Genomic DNA, 13,761 nt, shown 5'->3' with positions numbered 1-13,761 from the left:
CCCCTCAGCACGGAAGAGACAGCGGTGCTCTCCTGGCAGGGGAACAGCAACCAGTGTTTGACAGCGAACGTAAAACTGAACCGTTAACCAACTTGTGAATATCGCTCTGCTTTTGGAGGCCACCCAGAACACAAACTCTCTTTTCAGCTGGAGTTTTTTCATTAAAATGATTGGGAAATCACCCACGTTCTTAGCACCATTTCAGAATATCTAAAGAAAATTACAGCCTAATATTCATATCACAATTTGGATCAGTTCATTCAAACATTTTAATGATTTTGCAGCATTCTGCTCAGACATCATATTTTGAAAATTTGGATTCATAATTCTAAAAGAAAAATATTAAAACCTGAATATCCTTTTAATTTTCAAAATATAGGAGGAATGTGAATTTTTAAAATTCTTTTTCCACAAGTCTCCCATGTGAGCAATGTGTTTAATTATCCCTTTCCCATGAAGGCTTTTGGTTATCCATAACAAACTTTCAGCAAAATCATTAAGTGCTTAAATGACAAATGTCCAGCTGTCTCTAATTATTTCCTTCCCCATGCGCCTGCACTGTCTCCGCTGAGTTCAGAGAGCCGTGCTCATCGCCGTTGGATGGGGCACGTTGAATTTGCAGGTGCTCCAGGAATATTTTCTGAGGGGCAGCATACTCGGATGTTTTTCTGGGTGCTGCTGTGGAATTCAAGCCTCCCGCCCAGTGGAGCAGAGCCCGGTGTGCCCGTGCAGAGCACTGCGCTCGGGGCTGTGTGGGGGCCAGCGCGGCGGCTCGTGTCACAGGCTGGGCGCGCGTCCACGGCTGACGCCAGGATCGGACCCTTGGAGTCTGTCCAGCGAGTTCAGACGAGGATGGCCTGTGCCCTGCCTAATAACGAAAAATTACTGAGCACAGCCCAAAAGCCTTCCTCCGTGCCTGCGATGATGCATACCACTGCAGCAGCGTCAGGCTCTTCCCAGCTGGACTGCATACACATACATTATACATGAACATAAAGTATTAATTACACTCACACGCCACAGGGCTGCCAAGTGTGCTTACAGATAATGGTTCTCCGGGAAGAAAGAGATCATACACATCCCCTAAAACGTCTGTTGATCTGGTTTCAGACATCAAAAATGCAAAATATTTTTGGCCCCAGTTTTTAAGACTTTATAGATTTAATTCAAATGATCAGTTTTTAAAATGTGGCCTGCTTGAACTAATAACATTTTGCCTTGAGAGAACTGTGTCTGATACTTTTATCTTTGCTAGCTTTGTCCGCAAACCTGGAAAAAAATGACATTGTGAATTAACAGATCACTCGAAGTACTTTATTTCCAATAACTGCAACCAAGGCCCTCCCGGGGAAAAAGCAAGCGATGGCAGTTTGCGCACACCCGGCAGTGGTACCGGGAAATTACTTCATCAGGCACGTTTGGGTGGAGGGGTTGATTGCAGCTCACGGCTCTGCAATACATCCCGCAGGAGAGGACACAGCAGGTCGGGGCCCAACGTCCCTGCGCGGCACAGCGAGGGGCCCGTCACCCCGTCCCCCCATCACCCCCACGCACGGGAAGCTCCGTGGTCCGAGGTGCTCCCGAGGGGCCGCACGGCCCGGGCAGCCTGCCCTGCGGTAGCCAGGGGCAGGAAGAACCGAGCTGCCAACCCAGAGCGATCCCGCATCGTCCCCGGGGAAGAGCCAGCCCCTGCCAAAAGACAGCGCAGGACAACTCCGAGATACCCGCACAGAAACGGGGTTTCAAGGAATGCAAAATTTAGATTGTTTTAGTAAAACGGAGCAAATCAAATGCACTTTGGGTGCCGTTTTATTAAAGGTGCTTTCAGCAATTTCCATTAAGGAAACAGTCTACTAACTTTGAATGAAACAAAGAGATGCCCACTGAGGTCCTTCTGCGAAGTACGGAATCGGGTAGAAATCTAAATGGATCTATGAATGAAAAGGTAACACTTTATCAAATGATTATTTGTTTAAAATAATCAGAATATTGGGTAGTTGATCCCTATTAGTATGAATACAAAGACACAGCACAAGACAGGCAACACTTAAAGAGGAACAAAGAAACTGGAGAAAACAGAAAACATCTCACATTATTTCACTAATGGTTTGTTTTCCAGAAAAAACCCTAAGCATAATCTTCGTTAACAACGAAGGAAACATTGGTATTCACATCTCCCTTCATGGGATTAAATTCACGTTCACGAAATATGCATAACAGTTCGATGTTTGCAGCCTGTTGTTAAACAGAAATGTTGTAGAAATAGTACAAATTGAAGAAAGCATTTCACTGAAAAATATTATTTGGCGCATTTCTTCCTAGCATTAGGTACATCAAGAAAGCAGAAAGACAAGCAGCAGCTTGCAACTCACTGGAAGAGGCGCGGGTCTGCCGTCGGGCACGCCGGCCTCATGCTGTGCTGGCGGCGGGGCCGGGGTACGGGACCGGGGTCCTGCTCCCCACCCCGCGCGTGGCGGCTGCCGACACCGGCAGCGCTCGGGCAGGGCGTCAGCGGGGGGGAGCGCAGCACCCACCCACCTACGAGCTGCGCGCTGGGTGTTCCCGCTTGGATCCAGCAGGCTGCCTCCACTTGGGATGAATATTTATGTGGGAGCGCTAATTGATAACCAGCACAGCTGATGCCAATTATGCAAACAGAATCCCAGGCAAAGTTAAATTTGTTATTCCCTCCTTGTGCTACCCAGTGCAATCCCTAGCACGGGCTGACACACCGCTCGTTCTAAGCCGTGTGATTCTTTTTACAGGTATTACTTCCACCCACCACGACTGTAGAACCAACATATGTGTTCCCTGGCTGGGAAATATCTCCTTGCAACGTTCCCGCGGCCTTTGCAGCTCTGCAAATTCGCAGGCACTGGCAGGAGCATGGCCGCACGCCCCAGGAATCCGCCTTTGAAGCCAGCAGCGTGTGGTGGATGAAAGCCCGTCACTCGCAGGCAGCAGCTTGAAATGCAAACGAGAAGCCCCTGCCCAGCTGGAGCTGTGCCATGACGAAGGCATCTCCCCACGGGCACGGTGTCGGAGCCAGCAATTAGGGAGCGGAGGTGACTGAACTGCCAGACCGCCATCACCCAGGCTGACAGCAGGAGCCGAGACGAAAGGCGATGGGGTCACCCTCTGGCGGGGTCACCCTCGAGAGACGGGGTTCACCTGCCCAGGCTGGCAGCAGGGGATGTCTGCCCCACACACGCTGCTGCTCACCTTTGCCTTCCCTCTCCAGAAATAAATGTAATTGCCTCTTGGTCCGGGTGGCATCCGTCACTCCTCAGCAACAGCCAGCTAGGTTAAGGTAAACCAGATTTTGCCAAATACCCTGCAAGAATAACTCAGGTCTGTTCTGAAACTGCACCTTTATATCAGCTGCTAGGATTTAGGTTTGGCAGATGGCCTGGGGGGTGGTGGTAGCACACCTGCACAGCGGTACTGCTGACTCGTTCGCGTTCCTAACTCACGGCGTCTAAACCCCGCTGACACGCCTGCACATCGAAGTCAGGTTGCCACACAGTGCTGCAGCACCGAATCCGCACCGATTCCCCCCACTGCGAACGGCGGGAACGCAGCCGATCAAATGGAGCAGCGAGCTGAGATGGCTTGTTTCTTCTGACCAAGGAAAACTCTCCCTGTTTCAGTACAGATGAACACCAAAAGGCAAAGTGTAATCCCCTCTCACGCCGTTGTAACTTCCTGTTATGCTATATATGACAACATACACTGCACCAATACGCTGCACATGGCTAAGCACCTGATGTGTTTTTAGAAGAGCAAGATGCTCCTTACAGCCCCCTGTGTCGTTCCCACCCCGCGCGGTGGCTCCCAGGGATGCCCCAGCCCGTTTCACGGATCCTCCTGGCAGAGTGGGCCGCAGGCGGACGTATCGGGAGGGCATGAAAGCTGAGAGCGTCTCCTGCTGACTTTGCTGCTGCAGGCGCTGCAATGGGCAGCAGCTCCTCCAGAGGATAACCCCTCGCTGCAGCTGGGCTGCGACACAAGAGCAAACCCCCACCAGCAGACGTGGTCCCACGCCCTGCCTCTCCCTCCCAGATCCTACGCCAGCACTAGGTCACGCCATAGGAGAAGCTGGCTCATCCTGCCATCTATGGGAAAACTGTTCTCTTCCACTTTCCTGGTTAATTTTCTGCCAAGACCCGCAGCAGGAGAGGTGGGGTGGGCACGATGCTGTGGGGAGCACGGCTGGGGCGTTGGTAGCCTCCTGTGCTCAGCTCGGCTCAGCCGTGAGGTGACATGAAACTCTCCAGTCTCTGAATTCCCTGAATCTCGCAGGTTGCATGGGTTTTTAAGAGTCATCGTTAGACAACTTTAGAAAAAAGCCTGTGACTATCCCATTGCTGCTTCTGATGCAGTTAAGAAACCCTTCCACACTGGCAGCTGTCACCTGCGCCTGGACGCTGCCGGGCACAGCCCTAGCTCCAGTGTCCCGCAGGACACCAGCCGTGCAGTGGTACCTCCCAGCACCACCCAGGAAACCTCTCCTCTCACACCAGCTTCCAGCACTAATCCTCATCCAAAGGGGTTCACTGCCCGCAGTGCATGGCCGTGGTTCCAGTAACCTTGCCAAATCGCCAGGCATGAGAGGAGGCAGTGTGTCATCTGCTTCCAGCTAAACAAGGACACGTGCGATGAGTATTACAAAAACTTCACACTGCAACATGATTCTGCCTCAGCTTTGGCCAAAGAACGATTCTATTCCAGACCGATTAAATCCCAGCTATACCTGACCAAACAGAAAATGTTTATAACACGCCCAGTAAATGCAATATGCCCATTTCCAGAGAACTAACGTGCACGCAGTCACGCACTACTCGGGACCTGGCGACACGGCAAGCTGCTCCCCCGGCACAGGCACTCGGACCCCAGCGCTGCTGCTGCCTCGCCGGCAGCTGCACCCGCTGCGAGGCCTGACACTGGCGGGCAGGGTCCGGGCCCTCGCCACCGTCCTGCAAATCGCCACGACGCCACTGAAGTCACCGGAACGATGCTGAGGGGGATGCAGTGTAAGCCGCTAAGCACAGAAAGGTTAAGTGGTGCAGGTGAAATAATAATTTGCTGCCCCACTCAGGCTATAAATCACCAAAAAACTTCCTTTGTTAGGTGAATAAAAGCTTTTGTTTCTGAAAACTGGTTCCTTTTGGAGTCTGAGGAGTGAACTGAAGTACACAGAATTAGTAGAGCTCTATGTACAGCTACTGATACCAAATCGTTAGATACTTCTGGATTTATAGTAAGATATATTGAAAAAATTACTAATCAGAGTAGAATTGTCAATCAATAACAACTTGCACAGTTTATAACAAAAATTCTAACAGAATTAAGTGTAATACTATATTTGAAGAGTAAAGTACATTCGATGGGAGAAATAATTGTGCATAAAGAAAGATTCATTTTTCCCACACTTGTCCTGTTTTGCAGTGCCCTCTTTTGCTCCATCAAATACACATCATACTGTCCCACACTCAGGGTGGGCTCAGGACTGTGTAACTACTCAGTGCCACTGGCAAATGCCATATAATGAAGCGTGTGGTGTCTCCAACCTATGCCGCTGAAGCATAATGGAATGAAGTAATGTTGTATAGTTTTTAATATACAGCAAAATCCTTCAGTAGTCCAGGTTTAGTTGGAATAAATACTGTTGTGTATGTAAGCCACAAACAATGAAAAAAATCCATATTTACAAGAAGGAATTATTCACCTTGAATCACATGTCTACCTTTCATCACAGGATGACTGCTGAGATATCTTTATAATACCATATACAGTAATTTTTCACCATATAAGGGAATAAAAAGGAAAAGATAAAGACTAAATCTTTCAAAGATAAAGACTAAATCAATCAACAACAAAATTAATATTTAAAAAGTCAGCTTCCTACGCTTTTCATCTGATACCATCCTTTAAATCACACATCTTCACTAATTTACCACTGCCTAACAGAGAAATCTCGGGGAAGTGCCTGGAAACACAGAGGTTCAGAGTGATATTGAAAAGATTGATCTCCTTGTCTCTGGTGTTGGATTACCACAAAGAAGCCATGAAGGTCTCAACATACAGTGGTCTTACATGAGGTATTAGAGCAGGTTATTAAACCTTTTGGTAGTCATCATCAACGGAAGTTTATCTTAAATAAAAAAAAAGCCCACTTTCTAGTCTCTAACAAATCTCATTTCTTCGGTTTTTCTGATTTCTGTTTTAATCCCCTTATAAATGAGTCAGGAGGAAGGGAGGCTGCAGGGCCACTGCTGTTGAGCACTTCTTTCTGACCAATCTAAATTTAGGTAAAATTTAAATGCTCTTTACCACACTGAATTTTAGTCCCCATTAAGCAAAACTGGAGGCCAGTCCATCTCAGGGAAGTCTCCTGAGCGAACGGCTGTTCTCCCTGGACGTGCACACACTAACACAGGGTGTACTGCTGTTAGTGGGAGACCATACGGATGTAATTAAGTACATGAATGTAGTATTTTAAGCTGGTTTAAAATGCATGAATTAAAATTTTTAAAAAGTTTACTAAAATTAGAAATTCTTTAGAAAGGAGGTCGTTGCCATATTTACTTCTTACCATCTGCAAGGGACTTTCATCTTTTACATTAACATTTCTCCAGCTTCTGCGCCAGGGATAGCTTAACTGGGTTGGTTGTACTCCTCTGGAGAGCGGCACACTCCGACTTTACAGGCACAAACAGCACAGCCATATGCACAAACAGAAAACACAAGGCCAGGATAATTCGAACATACACTTTTGCAAAACATGTTCTTTCCTTTCCCACGCTGTTCACAGAACTGAAAGATGCTCAGCTCTGCTGGATGGGATTAGTCCAAAGCCCCTGGCATCAACGACTAATAGTTACCCTGGCACCTGAAAAATCGCTAGAATAAATAGCTAGAATTTTTATTTGGTAAATACTAAAGCGGGAACCGTTTCTAAAGAGAGATTACATCTTGTTAGCTGTCACAATCTGCAAGCCTCCGCGTGCCTGTAGTGCAAAACGACCAGAACTGGCACCTGCAAATGTTGTACCCCTGCAGCAGCAGCCTGTTTGGTGCCCATCCAGGGGCTGCTGCAGACACGTCCCGGCACACGAGTGCACGCTGGGGAGGAGCCAGCCTGCGCTGCGGGGGGATGGCTCCTTCTGACCAGAGCAGCATTCTGGATTTAGCTTTGCTGCTGGAGACGGCTGGACCAGCCGCAGTGCAGCTGTGCCTTCTCCGGGATCCCTTCTGGAAAAGGGCAAAAACGCAGGGATTCCCCTTAGAAACCCGGCAAGGAGAAAGCTCATTCTCTGGCACTGGGTTTGGCTTGACGCCACAATTTAACTTCATTCAAAGCTGAAGTCAACAAAACAGAAATGTTCATAGTAGAGCTGGTTATTCGGAAAGCCTGAGCATATATACCCTGCATCTCCCTTGGCAAGATCTGACAGAAGAGGGTGATGCTGAAGACCAAAATAAACTCCGATTTCCTTGATGTAAATTTGATGGCTGCACAGTGTCTTTTTGCATAATGCTGTAGCTTCCTACCACTTCTGTTACTTTAAAGGCCATCTAACTTTCTTCCAAACGTCTGAAGTGAGACATCAACAAATGCCTGCCTTTCTGTCCATTAAAGAAAAAACCACTAGTTTTAATTTGACAGTAGAATAACGGATTAGTACTAATTCACCTTCTTAAAACAATCTTTGTCTGATTTTGTATGGAATCATTTTCTGTAAGCTAAGCCTGCACAGATATAGTTGAGTTGGAAAGGAAAAACTGTACCCATCAGAGAGAAATAACTTCATAAAGTTACTTTATGCTAAAGGACTTCACATCATTGCCAAGCTAAACATGAATGAGTACAACTTGTCTTTCTCTATTCTGGCTAAAAATAAAAGAAGTATTTTTCTAGGCATAAAATAACAATTTGCTCAAAGGCTACTCCCCGCCTTGATTAAAACGACTAAACAACACAAAGTACATGAATCAGGGAGCTTTTAAAATCCTCACGTGACTCCATTAACAGCTCGGGGCTGGCTGTCTGCCTCAGCTGCGACACGAAGGTGCCAGGCTAAGGCGCCGGCACCGGCAGAGCTGCGGGTCCCGCGCCGGCACCCTCAGCAGGGCTCTGCTGAACGGACGGACCCGCTCGCGTCGGGCTGTGCTGTGCTTCTCCCAGTCGCACTGCAACCCCAAGTTACTGATGGCCCCTACCTTAGCAAGGGAAAAAAGCACTGCTTTTCAGCAATAGTTTAAGTGTTGTGAGAATTGCCTCACTTTCATAGAGAGGAGAGCTTTTGTCACACAACGTGGCACCAGCCTTTCCCCCCAGAATGGCAGGGCCCTCCCCTACAAGGTGCCGGGAGCCAACAGCTCCCACTGAAATCAATTACAGTCGAGTCAATGGAGCTGAGAGTACTTAAAAGTCATTCAGGAAGCACTCAGGGCTTGGTAAAATGATGGCATCGTGTAATTTAATTAGTACAGTTAGATAATCTGATTCTTTCAAGCAGGGATTAAAAAAAAGTTTGATTTTCAAAGGCAATTTAGAAAACATAACATCAAACCACTCTATTCCTTATAACTAAGAACATATTTATTTTATAGCTTCTACATTAGAGGCCATTAATATGGACTTTTCATGTAATGCAGCAAGTTTATTTAGGATGTACATTAGCCATCCTTTCATTCTGGTGTATTAAATCAATGCATCTAGTAATGTATGCTTAAAGAAAGTACTTACACTGCAGGATATTTGAACAGTATCAATAGATCTTATAAACTATTTTAACATCCTCTTCATAGATATAAAATAATCTATGAGGGCAAAAAAACCTTAACAACCTAAAGTCTGAGAGAACGGGTGGCTAAATGAAGGGTACGTCCGCACGGCGCGTCAGTCGGTGTAAGTCGCTTCGGTCCGTTAGGACCCAGCCCTGCGGTGGGCAGGTTCCGCAGGGCGTGCACTGAAGCACGCTACGCTGGCACGTTTTGACGTGGGACCAGTCTGCAAGCTGATTGTGCATTTTTAATTTTTTTTTTTTTTTTGGATTTGGATAATAGTCAAGGGACAATGCAAGAGACATGGTTGAGTTTAAACTGAGACACCGAATGCTATAAAAAAGCATGGCAAACACAAAAAGATGGTAACTTCAAATAAATACTGAGACAAGACCCAAAACACACATCGCGAGAGTATGGGTGTCGCAGTTGTTCCCCTGTCCCTGGGAAAGGCAGCAGCAGTTCAGGGACACAGCCCTGCATATCAGCTGTGCACTCACACGACTGTGCGAGTCGTAAGGCAGGCGTCTGAGACAACTGGTGGAGAAGAAATCCTGCTCAAATCCAGAACGCGGCAGTGGCCTGCCAGGCTCTCATGCAAACATTTCCCTCCTGCAGGGAGTTCTCCCCTTTCCAAGCAACATGATCCATCTTAACCCCCCCAACAAGTTTCCAGACACGCTGGAGGAATACTCCGAAGCCACAGGCACGTAGCTATTGCCCTTGAGACTCAGACTGTTGTATCTGAGACTCGGATGGTTTGGTTAGGCACTGATCAGCACCCACAGAGACGCAGTGAGGATCAGAGGAGAGGGGGAGGCTGAGGGACCCCAGCAGCCCGCCAAGTCGCTGCTCGCCCGGCCGCCCGAGGTGGAGCACCCGCGCCTGTCCGGGGGGAACGTCACCTTGGTGGGTCACAGAGGGGAGCGCCTTGCAGAGTGAAGGGGGTCACTGCCTGCGGGGTATAGCACTCACTATGGGATGCAGGAGAAAGAGCATTTTGGGATAGTTTAAGGCTTATTATGGGATATTTAAGGGAACTAGCAAAGGCACGGAAAGCAAGGGACCAAGGTGGATCACCAAGGAACAAATGGTGGGGAAACAGAGGGATGGGCCAAGAAACATAACGGTGTTGTGAAATTCCCCTAACCAGCTGGAAATGCAAGGTCTCTTCCTGATATCTGAAATGTGAACAATATTAACAAGCACTGACATGGACAGAATAGTTCGTTACAAAACACCCTAATCATTTTTAAACAATGTTTTGACATCTCAACTGCAAACATAAAACAGATTTGAAGCAAGCTCCAGAAGTTTGAATGCCTGTCCTTATCCACTCATCTGAGTCCAGCACTGAACCTTCGTTTACTTGCTATCAATAACATAAGTGATAATAAAAACATAGATGCAGATAGCAACACGTACCAGTCTACGAATTTCTCTCTCACACTCCCTCTTAATTCTGCTGATCTCCTCTTGATGCAGGTGATACACACTCCTTATCTCTGCTGCTTTAATTTTGTCAGCTTGGATGACCATAGTTAAAGCCTCTTCCACTTGTTTCTTGGCCCCCTTCAGCTCTGAAATTTCTTGCTGCATTTTTATTTTCTCAACTTCAAACCCCTTTTTGGCCTCCTCCTTCGCCTCCGTGAGCAGCACCGTTTTCACCTTGTCAGGAGCCCCATCGCGCACTGCATTGAGAAGGGTCTGTAGTCTCTGGATTTCATTGTCTTTAATTTTTATTACTCTAAGTAGTTCAGCTTCATGCTGTCTCAAAAGTGCTTCTCGAACAGCTTGGAGCTCCTTCATTTTCTCTTCATGAAGTTTGACTTTGAGCTCTGTTACCACCACTGTACTTTTATGCTGTTCGTGCTCTTTGATCTGCTTAACTTCCTGATTTTTCTCTCTTTCCAACTTGCTGACCTACAAGGAAAATCAAAAAAGTATTTTCAATCAACAGAATGATTAATATAAACTATGATATCATCAACAAATGGTACGGATCACTTTACAATATTAGACCTTAACATTGTATGTCTGTGCCTTAGAGTGAAAGCCCAGTTAATTAGTATTACCTCACGCAGAACTACATATTTGGCATTTTGTTCATTCTTTATGATCAAATACTTTATTACATATTAAACATCACTTTAAAAAAGAGGCTCTGGGTAAAACCAGGGTCACTGAGCTCTGCTGCACAGCCTTCATGCTGTAGACTCATGAAAGAGAAATTTCCTCTCTTGAAGCATTTCCTGTGAAGACAACACACATTACAAACCCCTGTAAAACATTTTCACAGAGAAAAGGTTTTCTACAGTTTATGGCAAATACTTCCAACGCTCTGTCGCAGGTTCTGCTGGACTCGAGGTCTGGCACATACCTGTGGGGACCTTTGGCAATGCAGCTAACCTAGCGAGGCAGTCGGGAGCACGCCGGCTTGGGAGAGTGATCCGAAAGCTACCACAAACACTCCAGGAACAGCTCCGCCTTCGTGCTGGCAGATCCCTCCTCTCTCCAGAAGCACTAGCAAGCGCTCACCTCGTCGTTGACTAGCTGCTGTAGCTCCACGTAATCAAAACCAACAGTGGCAATGACTGAAACCCTGCCGAGACAGCCTGTCCTCTGGGCGGCTCAGGCGATGAACCACCGCGCTTGGCTGGGCACTAACGCACAGCGTCCTGCCCGTGATGCTGTCCGTCGCACCAGCGATACACGGCTCTGCTTGGGAGGCTTCGGGCGCACGCACACCAGAGAGCTGGCAGAGCTGGCAGGCGGTCATCAGGGATTTTGGGGGCTGTGAATGAGAATCCTGTGCCTTAGGGGAAACCATGACCCCCCTCAGCGTTCCATTGCGGTGGTTGCTGTATAAAGGCAGGTAGTGCGCTGGGAGATCTTCCCAGCACGTGTTTGCTGCAGCATTTGCAGCGTTTGCATAGCTGACCCTCTCCTTTGGGCAGGCTGATTCCGAAGCAGGGAGCGCACATCTCTTTGCTGTGTCTTTTCTGCCCTATAATGTTTATCGGAACAGCCTGTGCACATATCTAAATGCTAAAATTAAGCAGTGGATACTCACTACATTGCATTTCATTACTGAAGTGTTTATTGGGAAAAATGTTCTGGTCAGTTCTGTTCGGTAATAAGGTTTCCTTGCTAAGAATATGCCTAAGCCTGCCTCACAAACTAGAACACTGCAGAACCAAAACAGGCACAAGTAAAGAAAAAACTGCGACATTACAGAGAACTTTGAGAATTCTTCTAAGGAAAAAGTAATTTGTGAAAATAAGAAAGAGAACCCTGACAAATTTGTAGAAAAGATCTTTCTTTCACTGGAAACCAGCATAAGTGGAAATATCTGCATATTTAGAAAAAGAGAAACAAAAATGTATCATTCTCATTTTGCATATTGTTGATATTGAAGATGAAAGCGTAGGCACCAATGCTGATTTTAGCATCATAGTCTAATTTTATCATTAAATAATAATCCCTTGCAATCTTACAGACTCTTTCATTTGCCCAATTCTGTGCCCTAAAAAGCATGAGTTAATACAATGTAAACAAGTATCATAAATTTATGCAAGAAGCACAAAATCCAGGTGAACTAACCATCCATATCCGAACACTACAGGAAGTTTATGCTCAGAAAGCAGGCTAAGGTGTGTGTGACAGGTGCTAGAAACAGGCTGACGTTTAAGATAACACACATGTAGGAATTAACCAGTATCTTGCGGACTGAGTCCTTACTTTATTTTTCAGCTGGATATCTGCAGAAGCTCTCACACCACATCCCCAAAAGAATACATGAGAAATCAGATGCTAAGCCATTATTTTGGCACGCTCAGGCACACAGATCCAAACTGCGCTGTGCGCCCGTGCATATGCAAGGCTTAAAAAGCTCTGTGCAAGCTACTGTGAAGTCCCAAACAACTGCATTTTATCAGATGCTTTTTAAGCAATAAATTATTCAGTTCAAATAACTAATTGTATCTGACCACAGAAGGGTCAAATGACATTTCAATTTAAAATCATACCATGAACTCAAAAGAAGCCATGATGAGAAGTGGCTGGGGAGGACAGGGAGAAGGAAAACAGGGTCCTCGGTCTTAAAACTGCAAATGTGGCATCACAACAAAAGGGTTAATAGGTGTTTTATTTATATATATATACACACACACACCCGCCTTAGAAGCTTCCTTAAAAATTGGACTCATAGTCTACAACACCTAATAATGATGCAAATTAATGAAAAAATGCAGATTATTCTGCCCCTGGATGGTAATGCATGTCTCTATTAACATTCTGGAACCAAAAAAACCCCAAAGTTTATCAGTAGAAACTAATTTTGGGGATTAGGGAACAGCAAATACATTTTTCATGCCCTCAGTGAGAAGTGGGCTGAAGGCTCTTTCAGCTGAGGCTCCAGCTGCATCAGCAGCCACTCTCTCGAAGGCTCAGGGCGAAGCCGTGGCTCTGCAAACGTCGGCAATCAGAGCAGAGGGCAGAGCTGGGGCCCATTACTGTACATCTGGAAACCGTAAGCAGCCAGTCTGAAGGATTTTGAGCATAAAATCCAAATGAAATTAGTGTAAATGTGAAAGAGAAGAATCAGCAAAGAGAATTTCTGAATAACAAAGTTGCATTCAAAACCCTCAATGAAGCCATCCTCATAAATAGGTAAATATTTACTGGAAAAAGTTGTAGCAGGAGAAGCAAAGGACATGGACAGCTTTCAGCCCACCACTACGATTATGCCATCTGTTTTGAGCAGATGTTTGTCTTTCCAGATCTTTTGTTGGTATTTAGCGATGCGATTTGCCAACTTCATTTCTTCCTGGATGGCGGGAGCAAGCGTGCTGCTGGCAGCTGAGTCCTGCCTGCCCAGGGACTGGCCATCCTCACTGCTTGGCTCTGCCACCGAGAGCGGTACCACCAACACACCCTCGCTTTCAGAGACCTTTTGTCCCATATGCACAT

The 13,761-nt window shown here is 46.5% G+C and overlaps 1 protein-coding gene across 45 annotated transcripts in view; it reads right to left on the bottom strand.

Moving 5' to 3' along the window:
- Nucleotides 1-13,761, bottom strand: part of JAKMIP3 (Janus kinase and microtubule interacting protein 3) — a 97,320-nt gene that overhangs the window by 40,879 nt on the left and 42,680 nt on the right. For all 45 annotated transcript variants that reach the window (XM_075423953.1, XM_075423949.1, XM_075423947.1 and 42 more), the window contains one exon: nucleotides 10,216-10,713. In XM_075423953.1, coding sequence (XP_075280068.1) covers nucleotides 10,216-10,713 — 498 coding nt within the window. The remainder of the gene's footprint in view (nucleotides 1-10,215; nucleotides 10,714-13,761) is intronic.

This window comes from Opisthocomus hoazin, chromosome 6 (assembly GCF_030867145.1).
Source record: "Opisthocomus hoazin isolate bOpiHoa1 chromosome 6, bOpiHoa1.hap1, whole genome shotgun sequence".
NCBI lineage: Eukaryota > Metazoa > Chordata > Aves > Opisthocomiformes > Opisthocomidae > Opisthocomus > Opisthocomus hoazin.
The sequence above is the reverse complement of the archived record's forward strand: the minus strand, read 5'-3'. Positions and strand labels throughout refer to the sequence as shown.